This window comes from Anopheles moucheti, chromosome 2 (genome assembly GCF_943734755.1).
Source record: "Anopheles moucheti chromosome 2, idAnoMoucSN_F20_07, whole genome shotgun sequence".
NCBI classification, from domain to species: domain Eukaryota; kingdom Metazoa; phylum Arthropoda; class Insecta; order Diptera; family Culicidae; genus Anopheles; species Anopheles moucheti.
In genome coordinates, this window is record NC_069140.1 from 74,656,159 (window position 1) to 74,679,390 (window position 23,232).

Here is a 23,232-nt window from a genome sequence, read left to right on the forward strand (position 1 = left end):
GCGAATTAACCGACCAGAGTCAGTCTGCTTATAGCGGCAATAAATATTAATACCCATTTTTCCTCACCGAACGGTTACCCGATCGGAAAAAATTGAACTGTACATAGACGCAAAAGGGGGAAGGCAAAAAAAGCGCCCTACATCAATAATGATTGGGATAAAACTTTGCTGCGGCATCGGCAACGGAATGGCTGAAACGGACCCGGTTCCAAGCCGGGACAGAAATAAGCTCACTGATTCCGCACAAAACGGCGAACAGTTACACAAACTCATCAATCAGAGGTTTGTGATAAACATTATTACCAGCACTCGATCGCCGCTCGTGCTCGGCGAAAAAAAAAGCGATTATGCGAGCCAGCGGTACAGGGTTCGAGTTAACTTCCGGTTCAGATCGATTCATCCGAGATCATCCTGGGTCCTAGATCTTACGGTGGTCGTGAGCGCGTGAAATGAGTTCTTGCCCTTCGTCAGGCAAATGGTGCGAACACGGTCATGGCGCACAATATCCACAGTGCTACGAACCTGAACGGAACCATTTTTCCGATGCGCATAAATTCCCAAGCGGGTATACGGACCGCCAACCAGCTATTCGGGTGCGAGCTTTAACTGAAGCTCATAAAAAATGTATAAACCTCCGCTTTAAGCATTGGTTCACCTTTGTTCGGGTATATATATGAGGGTGAGTTTATGAGTGCCGCAGGATGTTTCTGTCACGCAAGAGCGGAATCAGAAAATTGACTACCGATATATAACGAACCGGTCCGGTATAGGTTTGACCGGGATCAGTTTTGCATGAGCGGCAAAGTTCTTACCGACACAAGATGAAAAATCATTCTTAATGTTTCTCGGTGGAAATGCTGCAAAAGGTTTCCCAATCTTTAAGGATAATCGACACCACGTCCCCGACTACGTTGTCAATCGTGCGAATGGACAACTTGACATAATCACGACATCCCTGTCGACGACGACAAACGACACATTTCCTTTGGGAAGAAAATCTTGAACAGCTTGAAGCACTTGGGACGCTAAAAATCGATCCACATTCCGTGTTCGGTCGGTCTGCATTGTCTTCCGCAAAGGCTTCGGAATGGAATAAAGTTGTCTGGCAGTATTTATTCTATCGATATACCACCACAATGCATGTGTCAACTGTCATCTCGCGCGGTTGTCTTTTAATGGATTCGATCGCAACAAAACGGAACGAACAAAAAGCGATTGAAAAATTTGCTCCATTCACGTGCTGCGAGCTGACGGATACATTGTTTCGATGATGAGAAAGAAAGTACGGGAACCGAAGTCTTGCCGCAATGCAATGAAACGACCAAACTGCACGCGCAGAATTTCCCACGAAAACAAAAGCACTCAGCTCAGCCCGCTGTCCGTTTGGTGCGGGCGAGGGAAACAGCTAGGATAAATACAGTCCAGAAATAATATCCTCTTTGTGGTTCGGGGTGAAAACAAGACTAAAATAATAATAAAAAAAACATAATAAAACCCCTCACCCGAGACAGCATCCAATCGTTTATATCCCGCATTGCTGCCAGTCACTGAGCTTATCGCTTTTCTTTTGCGCATTGTTTTTACCTTCCCTTCCAATCGTTTGCTGAAGCGGAATTCCTGCGAGTATCCACTCATTTTCACTGTCACCATCCTGTCATTTGTGGGTTGTTCTGTTCTGTCTGGCTGCATTGTCGAGCGTACGTCATCTGGGAGACTGGTGGACCAGTAACTAGCGCGATGGCAGTTCGTTTGGCAGTACGATTTTCTTCCACAACTTTTCCACCCCCCACCACAGTGCAATTCTTATTGGAATGGTGAAGAAATGAGCAACCATTGAAAAATGAAGTAAATCCACTGCTTAACGTCAATTGCGACCCCTTGCACACATTTCCCGAACCGGTCATCCGTAGCGTGGGGAAGCAATGACGTGACAAGTATTTCCCGCTACAGTGGTGGCTAATTTTGGGTTTAGCTTCCGCATTTTTCCCCCCCCCATACCAAATTTTAACTCCCGGAGTGGGAAATTGTTGATGAAAGATGATTGTTGTTTATATTTCTTCTGTGTTTTTTTCGTCGTGATGGATGGACTGATTTTTGTCAATCTGCTTTCACTATTCCCTTGTTATGTTGCCTGTTTTGGTTCGCATTTTGATTGGATTTGTTGTTATTCTGCGTTCCCAGAAACAGCCAAACCACAACATTGTCAGTATGAGATGGGCGATTTTTGAACGATCTTTGGTTTGCTTGTTTTTTTTCCTTCACAGAGACTCAACTATGGAAGCCTTGAGCGATGGCCATACGGTGGCACCCATCATTAAGGTGGCTTATCTGCATGCAAGACGAGGCGCAAAGACTTACATGTTTCATTTCGGCTACCAAAGCAAGGAAAGCGAATATCCGCAGGTAAGAACATTTTGCAAGGAATGAAAATAATATTTGTTTGGAAAATGGAATGAAAACAAATAAGACCACTTCATGTTACATAATGCTATTCAAATGATGAAAAACACTTAAGACAAGAACGGAATACAATAAATCAATGAAATTGTAAGATAAAAGATACGAAACCACATCAATGGTAAAACTCGGTTATATTACTTATTTAAATTCTACCACGTAGATGAAAAATTCCATTGGACGAAATTTAGTTGAATAAAAAAGTATATCAAAATATAACTCGAAAACAGAAACAAACAGATAACAACAATATGAACAAAGACTCACTTAATGCATTTTGCAACAGTAGAATATATGATTGGAAAGTTAAAGAAAGAAAAGAAAAGATAAAAGGTAAAGGTAAAGAAATAAGCAATAATAGAAACAAACAAAGATATAAAATATCTAAATATAAAAGAAAATGTAAACATAGTTGAAAATAGGACATTAAAGACTCTGAGTGAAAATGAGTTAACCGCAGTGTAATAAGAAAAGAAAAATAAGATGAATAAGATGACGAAAGGAGTTTACATGAAAGTTTTAATTTAGGAACTCGGATAGAATGAAATAATTTTTGTTGGAAATAATAAATAATAACTTACGTTTAATAACATTTGAAACTAGTTTTTAGTAACTAGTCAAACTCACTAGCACACCCGTCCCTAAACTTTAGACATCAATTCCCTACAGAAAGGCAAAAGTGTAGCAAACAGTTTTTGCTTCAAAATTACTTCACTTTAGCATTAGAATGAAGTTGCGTTTATGTGGGAGAAAAAACTTATCATGTGATTTACATTTATAGCATGATTTAACGGGCCCCTCTTCTCAAGTACCCATTTTTCCATCCAACTTTTAGTTTTCGCACAGAATCTCGCTATAAACTATGATTTACTTCGCTGTTCTTATCGTTCGTCCTCCCACCTCCTCCACCACCTATGGCGCACTATAAAAGAGCTAATGCACCGACAAGACTTTCATCTTTGCCTTACTGCTATTTTTCATTCCATAAAGTACAACCTTTTATCATATTTCTATTTAACTCGCGTTCGTTTTTTTTTCGCACCGACAGCGGCTGGGTAGTGTCCGGGGCGAAGAACTGCCGTACATCTTCGGACTGCCGCTTGTGCAGGGCGGTCCGGTCTTTCCGCAGAACTTCTCGCGCCAGGACATGGGTGTCAACGAGGCGGTGCTGAACTTCGTGACCAACTTCTGCAAAACGGGTGACCCGAACGAGGCCGGCCACCAGCAAGCCCAACCGCTCCATCCCGACTACGGTACGTCGAAAGAGCGGACCCGTTTCCGGCTCATCACGTGGGAAACGTACGAAACTACCACGCAGCAGTATCTTAGCATCTGTAAGTACCAACCCCAGTGCCTCGAATCCGCAACCGGAGGTCACTTTATTGAATTATGCAAACGCGACGCGTCGGAATATTGAAACAGTGAAACGGTAGTTCTTTAATTTTTCGCCAAACCCAACAGCACACGAGCGTAAGTTCTGACTTTGACCGAACTTATCGTTCGCCCCGATAAATTACAACTCCCTGTGTGCAGAGTGCGTGCAGAGCAACTGGGCTTCGCAGCCGTTCGAACGGTCGTAAGTCAGCGTTAACTCCGGTCCTACTTCACTTTGGGCACAGAGATCGATTGAAATGATTACCGTCGGGTGGGTAATAGAGGACCGAAAAGGCACACGAACCGGGCATGAATAATTTGGGTCGAAGAGTGTGCGTGTATGTCACTAACTCCGAGGCACTGCGGAGTGCGAAAAACAGGATAGAGTTTTTCCAGATATTCGTGCTTCAGGGATGCCAAACATGCGGCACATCGAAGAATCTTATCCTGATTTTTATACTAAAAGAAAAAAATATCAATCTTTCATTTGCAATTGTTGACACTTTCAGTGACTTTAGGTTTCAACACTCCTAATGGTACCGTTCGACAACCCTGCGATTTTGGGGCGTAAGAAAAATCACAAGCTGATCGGCCAAACAGATCGTAACCTCAAAAAGCTGGCCCAATATTGATGCTTTTTTTTTGTTGGTTATTTTCGTCGGTCTGCAAGCACTGATTCCGGACGAATAAAAACTCCACCCGAAGACGCAAAGAAACAAAGAGATAAATTCAATTTAGTTATAAGGCTCTTATCGGATCACGGATTGGCGACGAAGACGTCCCGTACGTATGTATGTGAGCGCTGTAGCCGTTTCCATTTTCCGGCCAAAGCTTTACCATTGCCAGTATTTTACTTGCTCGGAGTTTTTCTTCCGTCCAGCTTTTCCAGCCGAAGCTCAGGGTTAAGTAGTAAAATCTTTTTCACGTACAAGAGCAAAAGAGCCACCCCGTTGGGACGCTGGTTTTGAGGAAGAAATCTTTTACCCAGTACGGACCTTTTGCGGTACGCTGCGAGACACCCAACATCCCGCATCTTGGTCGGTGCGAACGGACGATGAAGTTTTCCGGGCGATACGTCGAGCTAAAAAGGGAGTCTTTTTTGGCTTTTGTATCTTTTTTAAATTTACTTCCACGTCCGTTTGCACCAACCGAGCAGCCAGTTTGTGGCTGGCTGGCGAAAGGAACTTCGCCGAGGAAAATAAAATACAGAAACACCGAGCAGTGGCGATGCTTGTTTCATGGTTTTCTTAGATATGCTTCGAGATAGCGCTGGTTTCGTCTATTTTGTGGCCAAAAACTGCCACCCCTGTACGGGGAACGCGTGTGCGCCTGTATGTGTGACCGTCCTTACACCGAAACATATGTGCCTTTCGCAGTGCCGGCTGAGGCTTTTTCGGGTAAAACACTCCAGAAAGCAATTGGCGTGAAGACGAATGTTCGCCAAGGGACGCCCGTGGGTGATGACTATGTTGAAGCAGGCGGTCGTGTTGGCTCGCAGCTCGTTCAAAGTTGTGGAACCGTTTCACCAGTGCATTTTGGGCAATGCCACGCGGGAGATGAAAGAATGGTTTAAGTTTACGATGGTTTTACAGGGTATTTGGCCCCACCCCTATTCGGAGAACTAGCCTTTCCTTTCTTCCTTTTGCCAAACACTCCCTCGTCCTTTCCCGCACCCGGGAAAGGTCACCTTAGAAAGAGATCGAAAGTGTCAGTTCTTGGTCAACTCGATGAGTACAGCTGTCCGGACAGAGATTTATGGTTAACTTTCGGGGGTAAACAATTAAATGAAAAACTTTTTGATCATCTTGCAGCACCGAAAGGTCTCACCGGTGGTTGTCACCGTCCATAAAATCGATAGCGCTGTCGGTGATCGATTTTCGCGTTACCCTTTTGCACCGATCGTCGTCGTGAGCAGCGCTACATCGTGGGCAACAAAAACGGTTTTTAATTTCTTCCCTTCAATAAGTAAGTTTTATCAGACGATGTGTTGTTTGTTTTGTGTCGGTGGATAGGGAAGTGACATTGCTTTTACAGCAAATCGCCCGTCACACTTGCGTCCACTTGCTCGCGTGTTCAAGTGGCCATGAAATCGATACCAACTCCCGGGAATCGTTCTCTATGATGTTGTGTAAAGTTTCTGTAGAAAACTTTTTTCCATGTGAAAATAAAATTGAACATTTTTCACATCACTAAGCGATTTTCCTCTTACTTCCTTTAAAATGGTGTTGTCGTTGTCGAATCGAACAACACACCCCAAAAGTGTAAACGTTTTCCGACATAAACATGGGGATCTAGTTGAGGAAAATCGTTACCGGCGGTGTGTCGATATTTCACCACTGGTAATTGCGCGTGATGAGACGTAATGCAAACAAACGACACCGATTTGCGGCTGATTCGTATATTACGAGGACAATATTATTTTAACAATTCGGTTATTTGCTTTGCCGAATAGCGCCGTTATTGCGGCATATTAGTTTTTGAACTCAATTCTCGGATAAAATACAAATGGACACTAGACAGATTAATATACCGTGATACTTTGATTTTCGCAGTACGTAAAACACGAATTTAGATTACGTTGAATTGTACATGTATTTTAATAAATCATACATTTAAAATATCAAAAAAAATATATAAAATGAATAATTGGCAATTGGAAGTATAAAGTTCTCATTATTTCTTATTTATTATGCGCTTGGAATTTTAAACTTGAAAAAATGCGTATGGGTTTTGCAGGTCCACGAGGCACAGTTGTGAACCACAGCTATTCGCGAATCTCGGAATTCCGTATTTGTCGAATGCGAATGCAATTTTGAATATTCCTGGAACTACTGGATTAAGATTTAAATTTTTGTCGCGAACGTAAAATGGATATCAAATGTTTTAAAAAAAAATGGGTAAATTCAAATGGTTGTTTATACATCTGTTAACTTGAGGAGAACCCACTAGTCATGTTTTGTAGAAGTAGTAGTAGTAGTAGTGGTGTATGTTTATTGGTTACATCATTAAACTGTGCTATTGGTACACGGTTTTTGTTTTTGCCTTAGCATAATGGGTTCGATATTTATACTCTCCTCAATGTACTGAAACTAACTAGTCTGGCTGGTTTTTATAAAGATATATCTGAACAATTTGTGATTTTTAATTAACATTCAAAGGGAAGAATTATAAAAAAATCCTCAATTATTCAATAGAACTATTTACACTTAAATACTATGCTAACAAGGCTATTGTGCTAGTTGTTGTAAGATAGGATTTTCGCTTGCTAAGCATTTAAGACTCAAACTGGTAAATATTCTTCTAACTTGTCCATATTGTTTTTATCGTGAAGCAACTTGCTGCTATACCATATAGTTACCATAAGAATAATTTTAAATTTTTTATTTTGAATCACTTGTAATTTGTTTTCATTATTTTTGGAACAGACATGTTTTGTAGCTATTCTTTCTTGCCTAGCCTAAATTTAATTGTTATCAGTTAATACCATTTAATTTGTAATGGGCACGATAACGTAAGGGCACTTTATATATAACAGAAATGGTCAATTTGGCTTCTTTTATGCCTTCTCTCATTCTAAGAAAGACCACAGTTCTAGAAAGTAAACTTGCTGTGGTCGTCACAGAATACCTAAAATAGGTCTGCCAGGTAATAACTTTTCCTAATTGTTTGCTAAACATTGGATTCTAACGAACCTCATTGCATTCGATGAACTTCAACAGAGTTGTTTTCGTCGTTATTAATAATTTTCCCATTTTTTAAATACACAAGTTATAGAAAAGTCATACAGGGACTACGGTAGAATTGATTGTAAACCCTTTAAATGAACATGATAAGGAGCAAATATATAAGTAAAAATGACCATGATACACTACTTTACATTAGGCATTAAACATTTTCTTCCAGCCAGCACATTTAAATTAAAAAGAAGATAAATTATTCAACACCATCAATAATTACCATTTATCGCGTATCCTAAAAGCTCCAAATCGTGATATGTAAATCCCTTGTGGAAAGAGATATACTGAATCCTTCCTTCGTTTAGAATTGAAATAACATCGAGGGGGTGTTTATAAAGCGCCGGTTATGCACCGGCGAATCGAATGTTTTGCATAATAAATTGAACCCTGCTCATCGTCTACGCAGAACCATCATGAATCTGTAGGACTGGTCGCGATACACCAACTGATAGGAATCTATTTCCACCATTGATACTCATGGGCTCCATCCATCTCCATTCGAGAGACATGTAGGCGGGAAAGGATCTATAAATAAGAAGGAACAAAATAGATGCTCAGCAAAGAGAATGAACTTAGTTTTTTTATTCTTTCCTCGCATAGAACTGAAAGTGAAAGCTGTTCATGAACTGCGTAATGCTGTTATTCTTCCTATCTGCTCTCTCCGCATCATCGTAGAACAATGGTGGCATACTAATGGTGAAACCGACCGTATTGTCGCCCCCCGAAATGCTTGTCGGTGGAAAATTGAAACCCATACCATCGGGATGAAATGAAGCATATTTTTGTTTGCATCATTCATTAGCCCAAAAGAATGTAATGAAAAATAAACATCCATCTTGCGGAAGGACTGCAAGGAGTGCAATATTTGGGTTTGGCGGGAGGTTGGAGCCCCCTGGTTAGGTGAAAGACGAATGACGCCCGGCGAAGATCAAAAACGGTTCGTCAGTCAGGCACGAGCAACCAACCAGCATCTGTGCCTTACTGTTTCCGGTAAGGAAGGCTCGTCCATGATGGCGAAGGTCAATGATGAAAAGTGACGATTTACTGTTCAAAAGAGCGACACTCCAGAGCCATCGCAGCGGCCCTGCTGTTTTGGGGCCCGGTTTCTTTTCATCTTGTTGGGGTCTTTATGTCTTTAAAGCTGGCATGGCAAGCGGAGGTGGAGCGAGGACAGAGTACCCGAAAGTGAATTATTTTCGTTGGCATGACATCGGCAGGGCGTTGGCGTAAAGATTGCACAATGATGAACAGCTAGCCGGTTGATAAGCTTGGCCTTGGAAACCTTCCGCAAGCCCGGAGCCGAAGACTAACTTTCAGCTTTTCATTAGCCATGGCAAATGTGAACCCTACCATCAACGCGCCATCCAAGGCGGCCGGAATTTAAGATGGCTGATTTGAGACTTGCAGGGGTTGAGCCGAAAGATCCATTCACGCGAATTCTCAAAAAGCTCGCAATGGAAAGCCGTCAGTGGGGGGCGACAGAGCGTGAAGTAATTTAATGCAATATGTCCATTTGAAGTAAATGTTCACCGGCTCGTGGCGATCGCTATTCATGCGTACGATCTTAGCAATTCGGTGGTGCAAGCATGACAGTTTAAATGACGATTGTTGTTAATTGAAATCCATCATCCAAATCGGACGCTAACGAGTAGCTGAAAACCCATCAACGGAGCCAAACAACAGTTCTTCTGCGGAAATAACCACGGTAACCACAAAACATCCATTCCTGAATAGGGTTCAAGCTTCACTTCTTTGGCTTCTGAACAAACAAATTAGACTACAAGCACCCGAATCTGCTCAGCCAGAATTCGATCGGGAAACGATGGATTGATTACCTCTGGCAAGCCATCCATTATGACCAGGAGCGACTAAAACGAAGTTTTGTAGCAATTCAATACTCAACCACAGACACGCATTTGATAGGATTCTACATGCGGAACGCTGTACATCTGTGGGAACGGTTTTTCCCCAAGAAAACTCTACCGAAGCTCATCTTTCAATAAGCGGATGGTGGGATGGCAAATTTAATACCCTGCAGTGTGTGCATCTGCCAACTGCATGCGAACCTTCAATCCACCCTTGGCGGGTGGCATAAGCATGGTGCTTAGTGCTTATTTGTGCACTAAGGATAGTTTCCATCCAATTTCCGAGCTAGCGCTTTTCTTCGCGATAGCGTACGGATTATCCCTGTTTTCGTGCCGACACGGCACACACCTCCACTAGCTTTTGTGTTCGATCGTTCACGGCCTGCACACCCGTGCAGCTGGTTCCGTGCGGCACACAATAGCATAACCCGAGACCGGCGAACGCCTTCGACATTCGGTGGCGGGGAGAAAAGATCTGCTCACGTCGAAAAGACACCGTGTTTCGAATGGAAAGTTTCATCTCGTACGTACGACTGGCGGCTGCTGCCAATATTCGTATTAGCAGCACTGTTCGAAGATGAGTCAAGTTGGTGCCTTTACCGTGCTTACGTTCTATTTCGTTGGGCGAACAGAAGGGATAAAATAACCGGGTTGTTCGGATTGGAATAGTGGATTCAGTTCGCAATACAGCATGTCACTAGCTATTAGGCAGGTTTCAATATAACTTATATTTGGCAAGCTTTTCCCGCATTCCGTGTGTGTGGGGAATACAAATCACTTTGAGACGGTGTTTTGACGGTGATGAATTAATATATCAATCAGTTTATGTTTATGTTTTCTCTGAAGATATTGATAAATTTGTTTGCATACGTTATCCATTGGTGGTTCGTAGTTTAGAGCTGTGCCATTTTCGAACCATTTTGTTCGCAAATTTTAAAGAGTTTTTGAATCGCGTGTTGTTTCTGTCATATAACATTAAAACTGTAAATATTTAAACGGTTTCCATAAAGATTTGAAGTTACTAAAACTTTTCCGACTGTTTTCTATATCCATTACTTCCAATACGGAATATGAAACTAAAGTTAGCAAGTTGTTTGAAATAATACCAGATAATCATTAAACACAGCCTTTAGTACCGGGATCATTTTTCGAGTTAATTTTAGTCGTTAAGGCTATATTTTGTTGAGTAAAATCGAATAGTTGAAATATGCACTAAAAATGTACAATAATAATACTTGAAACGAATCGATGATGCATTAATTTGTGGAAACATGATTGTATTCATCCATAAGTATGGGATTTTGCAGAAAAGTTGAATAAAATAAGGAAATAAGGTAAAAATTTTATTTAAAAAAATGTAAATATGTAAGTGTAAATTAAATTTTATTGTTTACAAATTTCAAAATCTCCAAATGACCATTAAAAATTATGTCCTAGTTCTCCATTTTGGGGTTTTATGAATTAAAATCTTTTGTATCCCTGGGAACTTCTACCTTTAATTAAAAGAGTTGATTAGAAGAGTCGTTTTTATACACAAAATAATATAATATAACACTAAAGTACTTTATATAACACTAAAGACACGTACAAGGTCTTTTTGACGAGCTGCGAACAAATTCTATAAAAACATTCAAGTGATTGTTCTTTAAAACAGATCCAGAAAAAAAATTATTGAAAGGTACAAAAATTAACAAAGCTTAAAAAATAAAGCAACTTGGACTCAAATTTCACCATAGTAAAGTCATTTATGTCGCGTTTATATTCATGTTTGAATGGGAGATCGTTCAGGAAAGTTGTTAAGTGAATATTATCCCTTTCTTAGCATGTGCTTCATCAAACATTCGCACTAAGCCAGTGCCAAAATCAAGAGGATCGCCAGAATCGCTAGAGCAGATGCTAAAAAGCGACAGCCTGACAGACACTTCCGATGCCACACTATCGCTCCTTCCCAAGAATGCATTAGCCGAACGGATTGAGTTTCTTTCAAGCCGTACCGTGCGAAAACAAACGGATCTAGCTTGGAAAATTTCACCACCGACGAGCACGTGACAGAACGCTGATAGATCTTCCGCCCAGTTCTGGGGAAATGGAACCAAACTGAACCGGCTGTCGAGTGGCTGAGGATGAAATTCGTGTCCTTTTGATTCCAACATACGTTTTGACGTTGTTCCCCTGAGTGTTGCCAACTCGGAACGGGAGAATCATTGACATAAATCATGTCCGCCTTGTGTTGATGCAGATGAAAAATGCATTTTCATAATTTTTGACGTTTAAGTTCCGTCCTTTCTTCCTTTCTTTTTTTTCCCCAGCATAATGTTGAATCGGTCTTTCAAAGAGGAAAAGAAAATGTACATCTGACTATCAACGCATAACTTTTAATAAAGCCAAATCTGCCCTCGTTAAGCGGTGGTGAAAGGGCTGATATCTCACCACGTCCATTTTCACCACATCGGCATGAAAGCGAACATGCAAAATAAAAGCAAGAGTTACGCAAAATGTATCGGATTCGCATATCCCACCGATACAGGGGCGGGCGTTGATCCGTGTGAAAAATTATACACCTCGCAAATATGATTATCGCTTCCAAAAGGGGAGACTACACAATAAAGGTCAACGCACATGATGGGAATTAAAATGTTCATCGTCACCGAGTTTGTGTGTTTTGCCTTTTGTTTTGTTCGGCTCGATTATTGCGTCCTGGCGAACATGGAACAATGTACGGGCTGAATGGATAATTAAAACTGGACGTTATGAAATTAATTTAGCGGGACAGGATTTCAGCACACGTTCATTATTCTCTTTCCGAAAGCAGGCTTTAAATTGCATGCAACCTGTGTGAAACTTTAATGGCAAAACCTTTACGAAACAACATAAATCAACGCACGGAACCATCACGGCTGCCAGTGTAGTACGTTTGCGTCACCAACACTCTCTCGCACACTCTCTTACGCTATCGAACTTCTTGCGTCCAATTTCATTTCAGCAACGAAGCCAAAAATGCGCAGCCACTACCGGGGACACAAGATGGCACTTTGGTTGAACCTAATTCCGCAACTTCACCGACCGGGCGACCCGGATGTTTCCATGCGACACCATCACTTCCGTGAGCGGGAACCACACTATTATGCCGGTAAGTTTCAGTCCCATCCGTCAGCCGGATCGCATTCGGTATCCAGGGTGACAACTTTTCCATCAACCCATCCCGTCCCTCCCCTCCCGATACTAATCCGCATCAGTGGGGCGTTGCGGGAAAGACTAGATGACGAGTGGGATTTTTGGTCACGAAACAAAGTTAAGTCAACAATAACGAACATCACCCACGGGCACACGTTATATACCCGTGTACCATACAATGTATTGCTATCGCGGTCAGCATTCCGCACCATGAACTCTTCTGCCATCGAAGAAAAACCACAAGGAGAGTGTGTGTATGTGATAGAGTGGAACATTTATACCATTTTTTTCGTTTCTGGTTTTGCCTTCCAACCGAAGCAATGTTGACAACGGATGGGAAGGAAAAGTTTTGTATCAATCTTGTTGTTTCCACCAGCACGTGATCGTTTCTTTTACTGGTTTGTCACGGGCTGATGGAGTCCATCCGTATGTGGATATGTGGGTGATTTTCCAACGTTCGACGTGCTTTATCACCTTCATTTTGTCGATAAGAATGTTGCGTTTCTCTCGGGGGGTTTCTATACGTTTGCTGCAAAATGTTCCCCGTTGAAGGGCTATTACGAAACGAGATTTTAAAAGTTATTCCAGTTGCTGTTTGTTCAAATTTTATATCGTGTGTTATACATTTGATAATACTAAATTAAATGTGTAGGATGTTTTAAAAAACATGCTTAACGAATCGTTTTAAAAAGAATTTTTTGAAGAATGCTCTGAAATGATATTTACCAAGTTTTCTACCCATGTCCAGCTCAATAGCGTGCCTTTTTCAGCTAGATTTAGTCTAATTTTTAGCCGAATACGTTGTAGGGAAATGTATAACCGGAAAAATGAAAACAAAAGTCAGCAATGTTCAATTAAAAGATGCAAAATTTTTAAAACCCTTTATTCCATCTCTATTCCAAATATTCATAACTCCTCAGAGAATAATGAGTTCCAGAATTATGCATTTCCTTTCAAGCCATGATCAAGAAAGCCTCATGGAATCATAATTCCTCAAAGATTTGCGAATCCACAAAGAGAGATTTAAGAAACTTTATGCACGATCAGTATTGAAAATTACTATTTTTATGTAATAATTTTAAGTTGTTTTTAACCTTTTTTCTTTGTTTACATAAGCGCTTTAAGTATGTTCTAAGACAATTTTTGTAATACAGGCAGTCCCCGAGATACGCGGTTCCTCTTATACGCGGATTCGGAGATACGTGGTTTTTGGAAATTTGACAGATGAGCTAGTTTATAGTACAATATCTAAGCAAAAAGATGAAAATTGGTCGAAAATACCTTTTTTGTCACATAAAACATTCCTTTCTAACTTATTTTAATGTCTTCTTTCTTAAAATCGCCTGATTCGGTGAAAAAATTAAGTCCAGAGAAGTCGACTCTGTGACTTTGAAGTATAACCGGAATTGCACCAGGATTCGATTTACGCGGAAATTCGAGTTACACGGATTTTTCCCAGATTATAGCGGTCCGCTATAATAGCGTATCTCGGGGACTGCCTGTATATTTAATCGTAGGATTCATGCATGTAGGAATGATATCTTTATTAGTTCCTTGTGTCCTTCGACTGCCGTTTGCTATAAAAAATTATAGCAAGCACCTATTTTGGCATTTTCGTTCAGCTTAATTTCACTATAATCCCACATGCATACAACTGATATGAATGACTCCTTACATAAAATTCATACGAGTCGTAGATGATTGACTTTGTAAAAGATTAATTTAGCACAGCACTTAATAAAACGCAATTGTTTGCTCAAAGGGCTTACATAAATTATAAAAATAAAGGCAGCAATATTGTAATATGAAATCACTTATTTGCTGCTTTCCATCCACTGTGAAATTTTGCCCAGCAGTACATGTCATAAGTAACAAACAAAACATCCTCTGCCTTTTCCCGGCCATTATCCTTTCTCCTTCAGAACAAATCAAGCACATCGACGAAGAGAAAAGTCATACTTTTCATCGCAAAAACAGAGGGTGGCCCTGGGCAGCCGTACAAGAAACTAAAGCAATTTATTTTTTGCCCCAACTTCGTTTTTTTTTTATTTAATTCCCAACCCGTCAACAACACGCCGGTGAGTGTGGATGGAACGGAGAAAAAAAAGGGAAGTTAGTCGTTAACTCCGTGAAACTCAACCGACGTTGAGCGCTTCAAGGGAAACTTTCAACCGTTACACTGGTAGTGCACCTCGTGTGCGTAACCGTCGATACACTCAGCGAGCGTTGAGTGGTTCCGGTGGTGCTTCATAAGTGGTTGCTCTATTGCTTCGAGTCTGTGTCACACGCGGAATTGATGAAGCAGCTCTCCGGTGCACGGCGTAGTTCAATCGAAAGTTTGTCCATTTGGCGACCGCGCTTCCGGTACGTCACGTAAGGTGAAGTGACACCGGCGCGAGACGATCGCGATGTATGGGGACGTCACCGTGGACACACCGCTCTCCTAACCGGGCAAAGGAAAAGCCCTTGGGAATTCCCGTGTGCGGAAAGTTTGCCGATTAGGTAAAGTGTCGGTTTGCGGTTTGTTGGCTATTTAGCCGCGGATCCAGCATAACTTAATATGATTCCGGGAGTGTGCTCCTGTGTGAGATTTGGCGGTTTCTTGGAACAGTCATTCGCAGCTGTGCGAAAGTTGGCGCACATTGAATCCAATCCTTCCATAAGCAGGGATTTATCGTAACCGTTGTTTGATTGGTCGTTGAAGCACGTTCGTAAAACATAAACGGAAAGTTCTACTGATTTGTTTTAAAGCTATAAGGCGTTTGCATGGGACGAAAATTTGTCCACAATAAATCCGGTATACGCACTATCAACTTTAAGGAACCTTGAGCTGATAGACGACCTCGTCTTTAAGGGTACCGAAGGATGGAATGTTTCCAAATCTAAACTCTAATTGCTTCCGGAGCTGATGTAAAGCCGGGAAACTACAAACGTCATCTGAACATTGCTAACTCATCCATTCCGGTCGCTTCTCAATTCATACCCAACTTCTTCTAGCTTTCAACTCCGTCTCTGGCCACTTTGCTGCAATCCAACCTTTTTTTGTGTTGGTGCAGTCGACGAGTCGCCAGCGGAAACATTAACCCTGGTCCCAAGCCTAGAGGCCTTGGCAATGGCATTTTGTACGCTTTCTCGCGAACTGCCAACGAACCGCACGGAGTTTCGCACGACTGCCCGCTTACAGTGACGGAATAGCGGCCATTTTTTATCCTCCCTTCTGCATAACAACGGTCCCAAAAACGGTTCCATCATCTCCCCGTTCGCACCCCGTTTAGCCGAGTGTCGAGGTGTACCGACAAGCGAGCATGAAATTCAACGACTCGTTTCCGTTCAGTTTGTTGTTTTGCAGCGAGCCGGAAACAGGGTTTTACTTCGACTTGTTCATTGCCTCCCTCCCAGCAGGCAGCAAATACGAACCCGGCAGCCACTTGCAATGGTGTCCCATGGAACTAAATCTCTCATCCTCCAACATTCGCTAAAAAACATGACTAACAAGACGGCCGACGTCGGTTCGACGTGGACTGAACGACGAAAATAACCTTTTCACAGCTTAGCATCACACGAAAACGGAAAAAGATCATGCCAAGAAACGGGATGCTTGATTTTTGCGGGGCCGTCCGGGAGCTCTCCCTCGGCTAAATGAAAGAATGGGTTTTGTGTTTCATTTTTCTTCCTCTCTCGTTTGAAACTCACCCAACAATGCTGACGCTTCTTCTGCTGGAAAGCTGGCCAGGATGCTTCCATCTTCCATCCTGCACAGGAATCGGAACTACAAAGGCGTTCTTTCCCGTCGGAATGGAATAACTTTTACTGTAATTACTTTATCCCGGTTAGAAGTCACGCATGCCTGAACTTGCTGCAGCCACTGATAAGCTCGGTGCAGTAGCTCATAGCACGATGCTAAAACTATCCACCCGAGAACGCGTCTCATTTATCAGAGAACAAAATTAGATTTTGTTCAAGTCACTCATTGCATGCAAGAGCAGAACAAAATCCCAACGATAAAAAAGAGATTCCTTCCAACTTGCAACAGCTAGGAACTGTAGAATGTATGCTCAACTAAATATATCTTCAAACGGGTTAGTACCGTGTGGGTATTTTATCGTTTACAACGTTGTTTTTAATTCTGGGTTTGCTTATTTATTAAACCACATTTTTTAAAGGAATCTAACTAAAGACATTTAAATTTTAATTTCGTTTTTTATCCATTAACACTTTAAGATCTGCTGCAGGAATTCTTTGATCCGTTCGAGCGCCGTTGTCTGTCAACTCATTGACCTGGCTACTGTGATCTTTATTCACCTTTAGTTTTACCTATCATTCCGCCTCTGTCCAGGTGGATGACCTAAAACGATTTCACGGGTTGGGTTATCCGGTTTCATTCTATTGACACCGGATCTCGAAGTGTTTAATGAGCTTGTGATGAGACATGACCTTTGACACGAAGGTTTTGAGGTAGTTCCTTTGGTGTGGCAAAATTTCATCATTATGTTGAATGTAATCTTAAATCATTTTTATACATTCGTACTACTTAGAAGTCATAATATAAAAAAAATGATATTCTTATCTTAACTTTCTTTATAAAATAGAATATATGAATATCAAATTATCGTGCTACACCAGTTCAACAGCAACAGGAAGTCTTGTACACACTATTTCTAGAACTATTTCGATATCATTTAATCATAGATAAAACAGTCCCTGTTGCAAAGTTTCGGATTTTATCAGCAGATCTTTAACAGCCTCGTTTATATGAGAGACTTTCAAAAGTTATTACTGGTCTTTTCTCGTTTGCAACAGGATTAGGGCTCGATCCTCGAAATGCAGCCCTTTTTATTTGCATTGATGGTGGCGCCCTCTCCCGTCATTCGTTCTAAGCTCCTCGAGATGGGCAGGTTGTGTCAAAAACTTTGACAGTCCCTTTGAAGAACTTCCGGGTGGGATAAGCTATTGGTTCAACGAATGCAGTAAACTTAACCTGATTTGGTGCAACATTTGTTGATGGTGTTAAGTTTCAATTTAATTAATACGTATCCAATACACGGTTTAGTTTTGATAGCGCCGCAGGTCTCCATACGACAGGATCGGTCCAAAATCCCGTCCAAACCAATCCTCTGTAAGCAGGACTGATTATTCGGCTACTCGCAAATGAAGTCTAATAAAGAAAAATCCTCTAGCCTAGATTTTTTGCCGATGAAGAAGAAGTAGAAAACTCCCTTCCATTCTGAAGGACATACAAAGTTTCTTGAAATTTGGAATAAGATTTCGTACCGCTCGAGATGTAATGAGTTAAACCATTGTAATAACCTCCTTCAATTTTTGCTTTTCTACTTGTTCGAACCATAATTGCATTAACGAAATTCCACCCTTTCAAACTCATACCACCCCACCAGGATCGGTGCGTGCCGAATCGTTTAGCCGCCCGCGATCACTCTACCAGAACGGCGTCATCAACGATGCGCAGGAATCGCGCCAGGAATCGTTCGGCACCGAGTGTACGCCAGATCCGACGATGGGTGAGGTGCTGCAGGAGAGCGGCAGTGGTCCGGGTGACCCGATCGGGAACGTGCTGAGCGAGGAGGAGGAAGCGGAACTGCTGGAAAAGCTTGCCAACCGGCACTACTACAGGTAGGCATGATTGATGCACGCCATCTAGCGAGCGAAAGTGTAATTTCCTTTGGCGTTTCTCACTGTGGCGTTTTTTTTTTTCTTTCATTCGGTACACAGCTACACAGCTGCCCTCGGCGTTACGGTCGGGGTTGGTTGTCTGTTGCTGCTGCTCAACATGTTGATCTTCGCCGGTATCTACTACCAGCGCGACCGCACGAAACGGAAATCGCAAGCCTCGCAATCGAGCGGAACGGTCGGCGGTAGTTGCGTTACGACCGGTACATCCGCCTCGCTGTCGGGCAGCAACGGAACGCCGGACGAATCGGGTAAGTGTCTGGCCAATAAATCTTGCTTCCTTGCCGGCCCTCCCGCGCTGATTAATCTTGTATTTGTGCGATCGACAGAAATTCCACTCACGAGCATACCGACTCCATCGCCGGTCAAAGTCAAGCGTACGTTTGAACCACCGCCCAGCTACGCGACACTACCGAAGCGAACAGCCGGGAATAACAATGGCGCCGGTGCGGGCGTTGGAAGCGTACATCATCAGCACCACCATCATCATTTGCATCAGCATCTGGCAGGCGCTTCGAGTGGGACGAAAGAGACGAAGCTTGGTTCACCGCCGACGTCCACCCATCTCCGGTCCGGTTCCAGCACGCTCGGCCGATCCGGCACGGGGAGTTTCTGCGACTCGTCCACAAACAGTCGGCAACAACCACAACAACAGTATTTGGCCCAACAACAGGTGAGTGGAATTGGTGTTTTTAGTATTGTATATGCAACATCCCGGATAAGGTTGTCCTTCTGCCATTTTCTTCCGACCCCGATGACTTATGACCATCGATATCGATTGCTATATTGCTGCACAAAATGGAGAAAAAATCCCCTTCTTGGGCTTTGGTTCTGGGGAAACCAAAAGGGCAACGCAAACAACGATGATTGATTTATTCCTAAAAAGCGCTAGCTGTTTAATCTTCATGCCTCCATCGAATTCGGTTCGACTTGTTGTGGAATGGCACAAAGAGGTGGCAAACGAAACAAGTTAAATCGGTCCTCAAATGTCGTTTGCCTCCAGTGCTGTTTGTCTTGGCGATGCTGTGACGAATGACGATGAAAAACACGCACCAATTGCACACCCTTGCCGAAAGGAAAGGGTCTTTCTCCTGCAGATCACCGAACCCTGCCACCATATGGCTACACGAAGAAAGGCACAGGCCCCGGGTCCCGGGTTTGGTTGTGGGAAGTTTTTTGTTTGGTTTAAAAATTGATCGTACAGGGCTCCCGGAAAGCCGCTCTTCGTTGACAGCCGACGATGGTGGCTGTTGAATAAATCAAATCGCTTCACCGTGCTTAACTTTGACCACATGTTTCGCTAAAAGCTAACTCGCGGCAGCTGCAAGGGAAGGGAAAAAAAGCGTGAGAAAGTGTGCACACAACATTGACTTTGGTACAAATAAAATCCTTCCAACCTGCTCGTACCGTTCTACAGCTGGAACGGGTTTTTTTCGCGTTGGTGTTTGTGTATTTCTATTTGTCCATTTTTTTTCTTTGGTGGCACAAAAGGCGTACGTGCGTGTTATGGGAATGGAAGAAAAAGCAGGGCATTGCTTAAGCGAAAGCGTACGTGAAAGTTTTTGTCCCTCGTTTGGTTTGATTGCTAACCGCCCAGAGCAGACGTAATAAGTGTTCCACAGCGCTTCGCTTCAGTGCAAACAAAATGGTTTCATTTAAGCGGCATTGTTTGTATCCCGACAGTTGAGTCAGGGGGGCATTAGAGCAAGAGCGCGTTTAAAACGGTCATGAATTTTGATCGCTGGCCATGCCGGGTGCTTAGTTTGCATTAGAAATAATCTGGCCAAATGCATTTTTTTGAATTAGAGTAAAAGCAGAATATCATCTTCAATTCCTCGAAAGGTGACCATTAAATTAATTATTTAATTTACATGCAATCTCAGCATAACTTAATTAAAATATTATGATGAATTAAGCCTTTTGAAAAAGGTTTAATTAATTAATTAATAATTGGCCCACAGCCATTAATTGAAAAATGTTTTAATAGCCACACCAAATACCGAGATCTTTACAAGGACGGATTATTCATTGGTTTTTTTACAGCTCATTTCTCTAGGCCTTGCTATTCATCTACCTGAATCAACAATACTTCGTTCTCTTACTTTCCTGACAGTTCATCTTGATAATATTTACCGAAACTTATATCTTATCGGTTTTGGGAGGATTATTTTGAAGTTTAACATTATAAATACATATTCTTCTTGGCTTCAATCGTTTGTAATCTTACATTTAACAGGTGGGCTGATAATTGTTTGGCCTATGACAGTAAAACACTTTTTTTTGGCCAAATTTTTTTTTTGTATTCAACATACGTCCCTTCAAGGATGATTCACCAATTATAGCGGTCTTTCAATTTTTCGATACCATTTTTATAGTAATATTTGCACCTTGCCTCAAAAAACGTCTTTGTTTCGGCGATCAACTCTTTATCCGACGAAAATTTCTTCTCAGAGGACATCCTTTTGGGATCTGAGAAATGGAGTTAGTCACTGAGAGCCAGATCTACGAAATACGGTGGGTGGCGAAGAATTTCGTAGTCTAATTCATGAATTTTTGCCATTGTTTTCACTGATTTGTGGCACGGTGCGTTGTCTTGATGAAACAAAACTTTTTTTTCTTCAAATGCGGCCGTTTTTTGGCGATTTCGTCCTTTAAACGCTCCAAAAATTTGATGTAATAGTCGCTGTTAATGGTTTTTCCTTTCTCAAGATAGTCGATGAAGATTATTCCTCGCAAATCCAAAAAACCTGACGCCATAACCTTGTCAACTGATTGTTGCGTTTTCTCCGTTTTGGAGCAGGTTCATCGCGTCCAGTCCACTCGGAAAACTGACTATTGGACTTTGGAGTGAAGTGGAGAAGCCAAGACTCATCCATGGTAACATATTGACGCAAAAACTCGGATTTATTTCGCTTAAACAGCTCCAAACACTGCTCCGAATCATCAACTTGTTGTTGTTTTTGGTCAAATGTGAGCTCGCGCGGCAGCCATTTTGCACAGAGCTATCGCATATCCAAATACTCGTGAACGATATGTCCAACACGTTCCTTAGACATCTTTAGGGTGTCAGCTATCTCGATCAGCTTCACATTATGGGTGTTCTTAATAATTTTGTGTATTTTTTTAATGTTTCCCTCAGTAACCACCTCTTTTGGGCGTCCACTGTGTTCACCGTCCTTAGGGCTCATTTTACCACTTTTAAATTTAGCATACCAATATCTGATGGTTGATTTTGGTAGAGCAGAGTCCGAAGACTCTTCATCAAGCCAATTTTTGGCTTTAACTATATGTTTCCCCTTCAAAAACTAATATTTTATCATCACGCGAAATTCCTTCTTTTCCATGATTACTCAAAGCACAAAAGTTGCGTCACACAAAATGCTCTAGCTCATTAGGTTGTGGCCCGAGTGCTGTCAAATTTGGACAGAATTCGTTTGAAGGTTGGTACAAACGAAATATGATATGGATAAAAATCTTCTAGCGCGATAAATGTGTTAGGCCAAACAATTATCAGCCCACCTGTTACTTTATTCTATACAACCTAAATTGATTATGAGCAAAAAAGGCTTCATCGGTTGGTCATTTAACATAGACATTTGAGAATATTGTGAACCATAAATCTTCGATCTGAATATTCAATCATATTTATTTAAACTACAGTCCAATCATTACTTGAGATTTGATGTTGAGTTCTACTACTATTACACCTCGAACTGTGAGCAGTTTGATTGACATGCTGCTACAGTACGTCAATACCGCCTGTAATGGTGCCGGATAAGTAAGTCAGTTAATATGATAAGGAATCGATCCCGTTGTCTGGTTCTTATTTAATTTTTTAATTCACATCCGCTGTATCGATGGCTTTAAAAGTGTGTAAAATTGAGAAACTTTTTGTCTAAAATTGTTCAGCAGACTCTATAAAGATGCGAATAATTAATTTCTATCGCTTCATAATAAACTTCGAGTTGAAAAGAATGTATGGTTAATTAAAATTGTCAATGTAAAGGAATTAAACGTTAAAAACTTCTAGAAAAAAAAACAAAGTTTGTTATGGTTGAAATAAATTGTTGATAGAACACACTGGTTAATTATTTGATTTAAGTCTGATGTGTAAAACTATGAGACATTTTGTACAATGTATTTTTGTTTGACCCAAACATATCTATATTTAAACAATGTTGCACTATGCATAATGAAATGTTTGTTTGATTTTCTCACCAAGTTTTAAAATTAAATGTTTTTAAAAATCATTACTCATTTTAGATCAATATATTTGAAAGGAATTGGTGGAAAATTGTCATCTTAAATAATGTAGCGAGTGTTGATGGCATCGATCATCGCAATGCCTAGAAGAAAATGTAGCATGTCTACCTATAAACCGAGTTTTTTTTCATCATTTCACTCTTTGTGCTGAACATTTTTGCCATTGGACTTTTTTTTTGTCAAAATGTCCTAATCAAGATGCATCTATCTAAAATAACAAACAAGATAACATCGATCCAAAAAACTAGTCCAGTAATTATCGATTCTATTTGTGTTTTCAGTGCTCTACCAACGTATCTATACTCCATCACTCAATTCATTAGGAAAACTAGTGCTTTCCCATCTTCTAAACATACCATAGCGTAGCATAATGATTGGCCTTTCCTCTTTCGGAGCAGAAGAAAGCACCGATTTTCGTTTCATCTTTTCGTTAAAATTGCTTCGACCATTTGTACAGACCGGCTTCTAACCCTGTCTGTTCATCGCATCTGAATGAATACGATAATCCTTTAACATACCTCTGCAGCATAACCACTGAAAGCATCGAAAAGACGGAGTTGCCTGATTGCAAATCTGTTTTTTACCCCTTTGCCGATCGTCCTTCACACCGAATGTTGGCAATGTACCCTTCGCTTCACCGGTGATTGTTTAGGTCAACATTAATTCGACCGAAGGAA

At 41.4% G+C, this 23,232-nt stretch overlaps 1 protein-coding gene across 1 annotated transcript in view; it reads left to right on the plus strand.

Moving 5' to 3' along the window:
* LOC128302207 (neuroligin-4, X-linked-like) overlaps positions 1–23,232 on the plus strand; it is a 75,768-nt gene that overhangs the window by 41,282 nt on the left and 11,254 nt on the right. The window contains exons 8-13 of the mRNA XM_053038971.1: positions 2,265–2,403; positions 3,506–3,791; positions 12,417–12,563; positions 18,001–18,235; positions 18,335–18,543; positions 18,622–18,965. Of these exons, the coding sequence (XP_052894931.1) occupies positions 2,265–2,403; positions 3,506–3,791; positions 12,417–12,563; positions 18,001–18,235; positions 18,335–18,543; positions 18,622–18,965 (1,360 nt within the window). The remainder of the gene's footprint in view (positions 1–2,264; positions 2,404–3,505; positions 3,792–12,416; positions 12,564–18,000; positions 18,236–18,334; positions 18,544–18,621; positions 18,966–23,232) is intronic.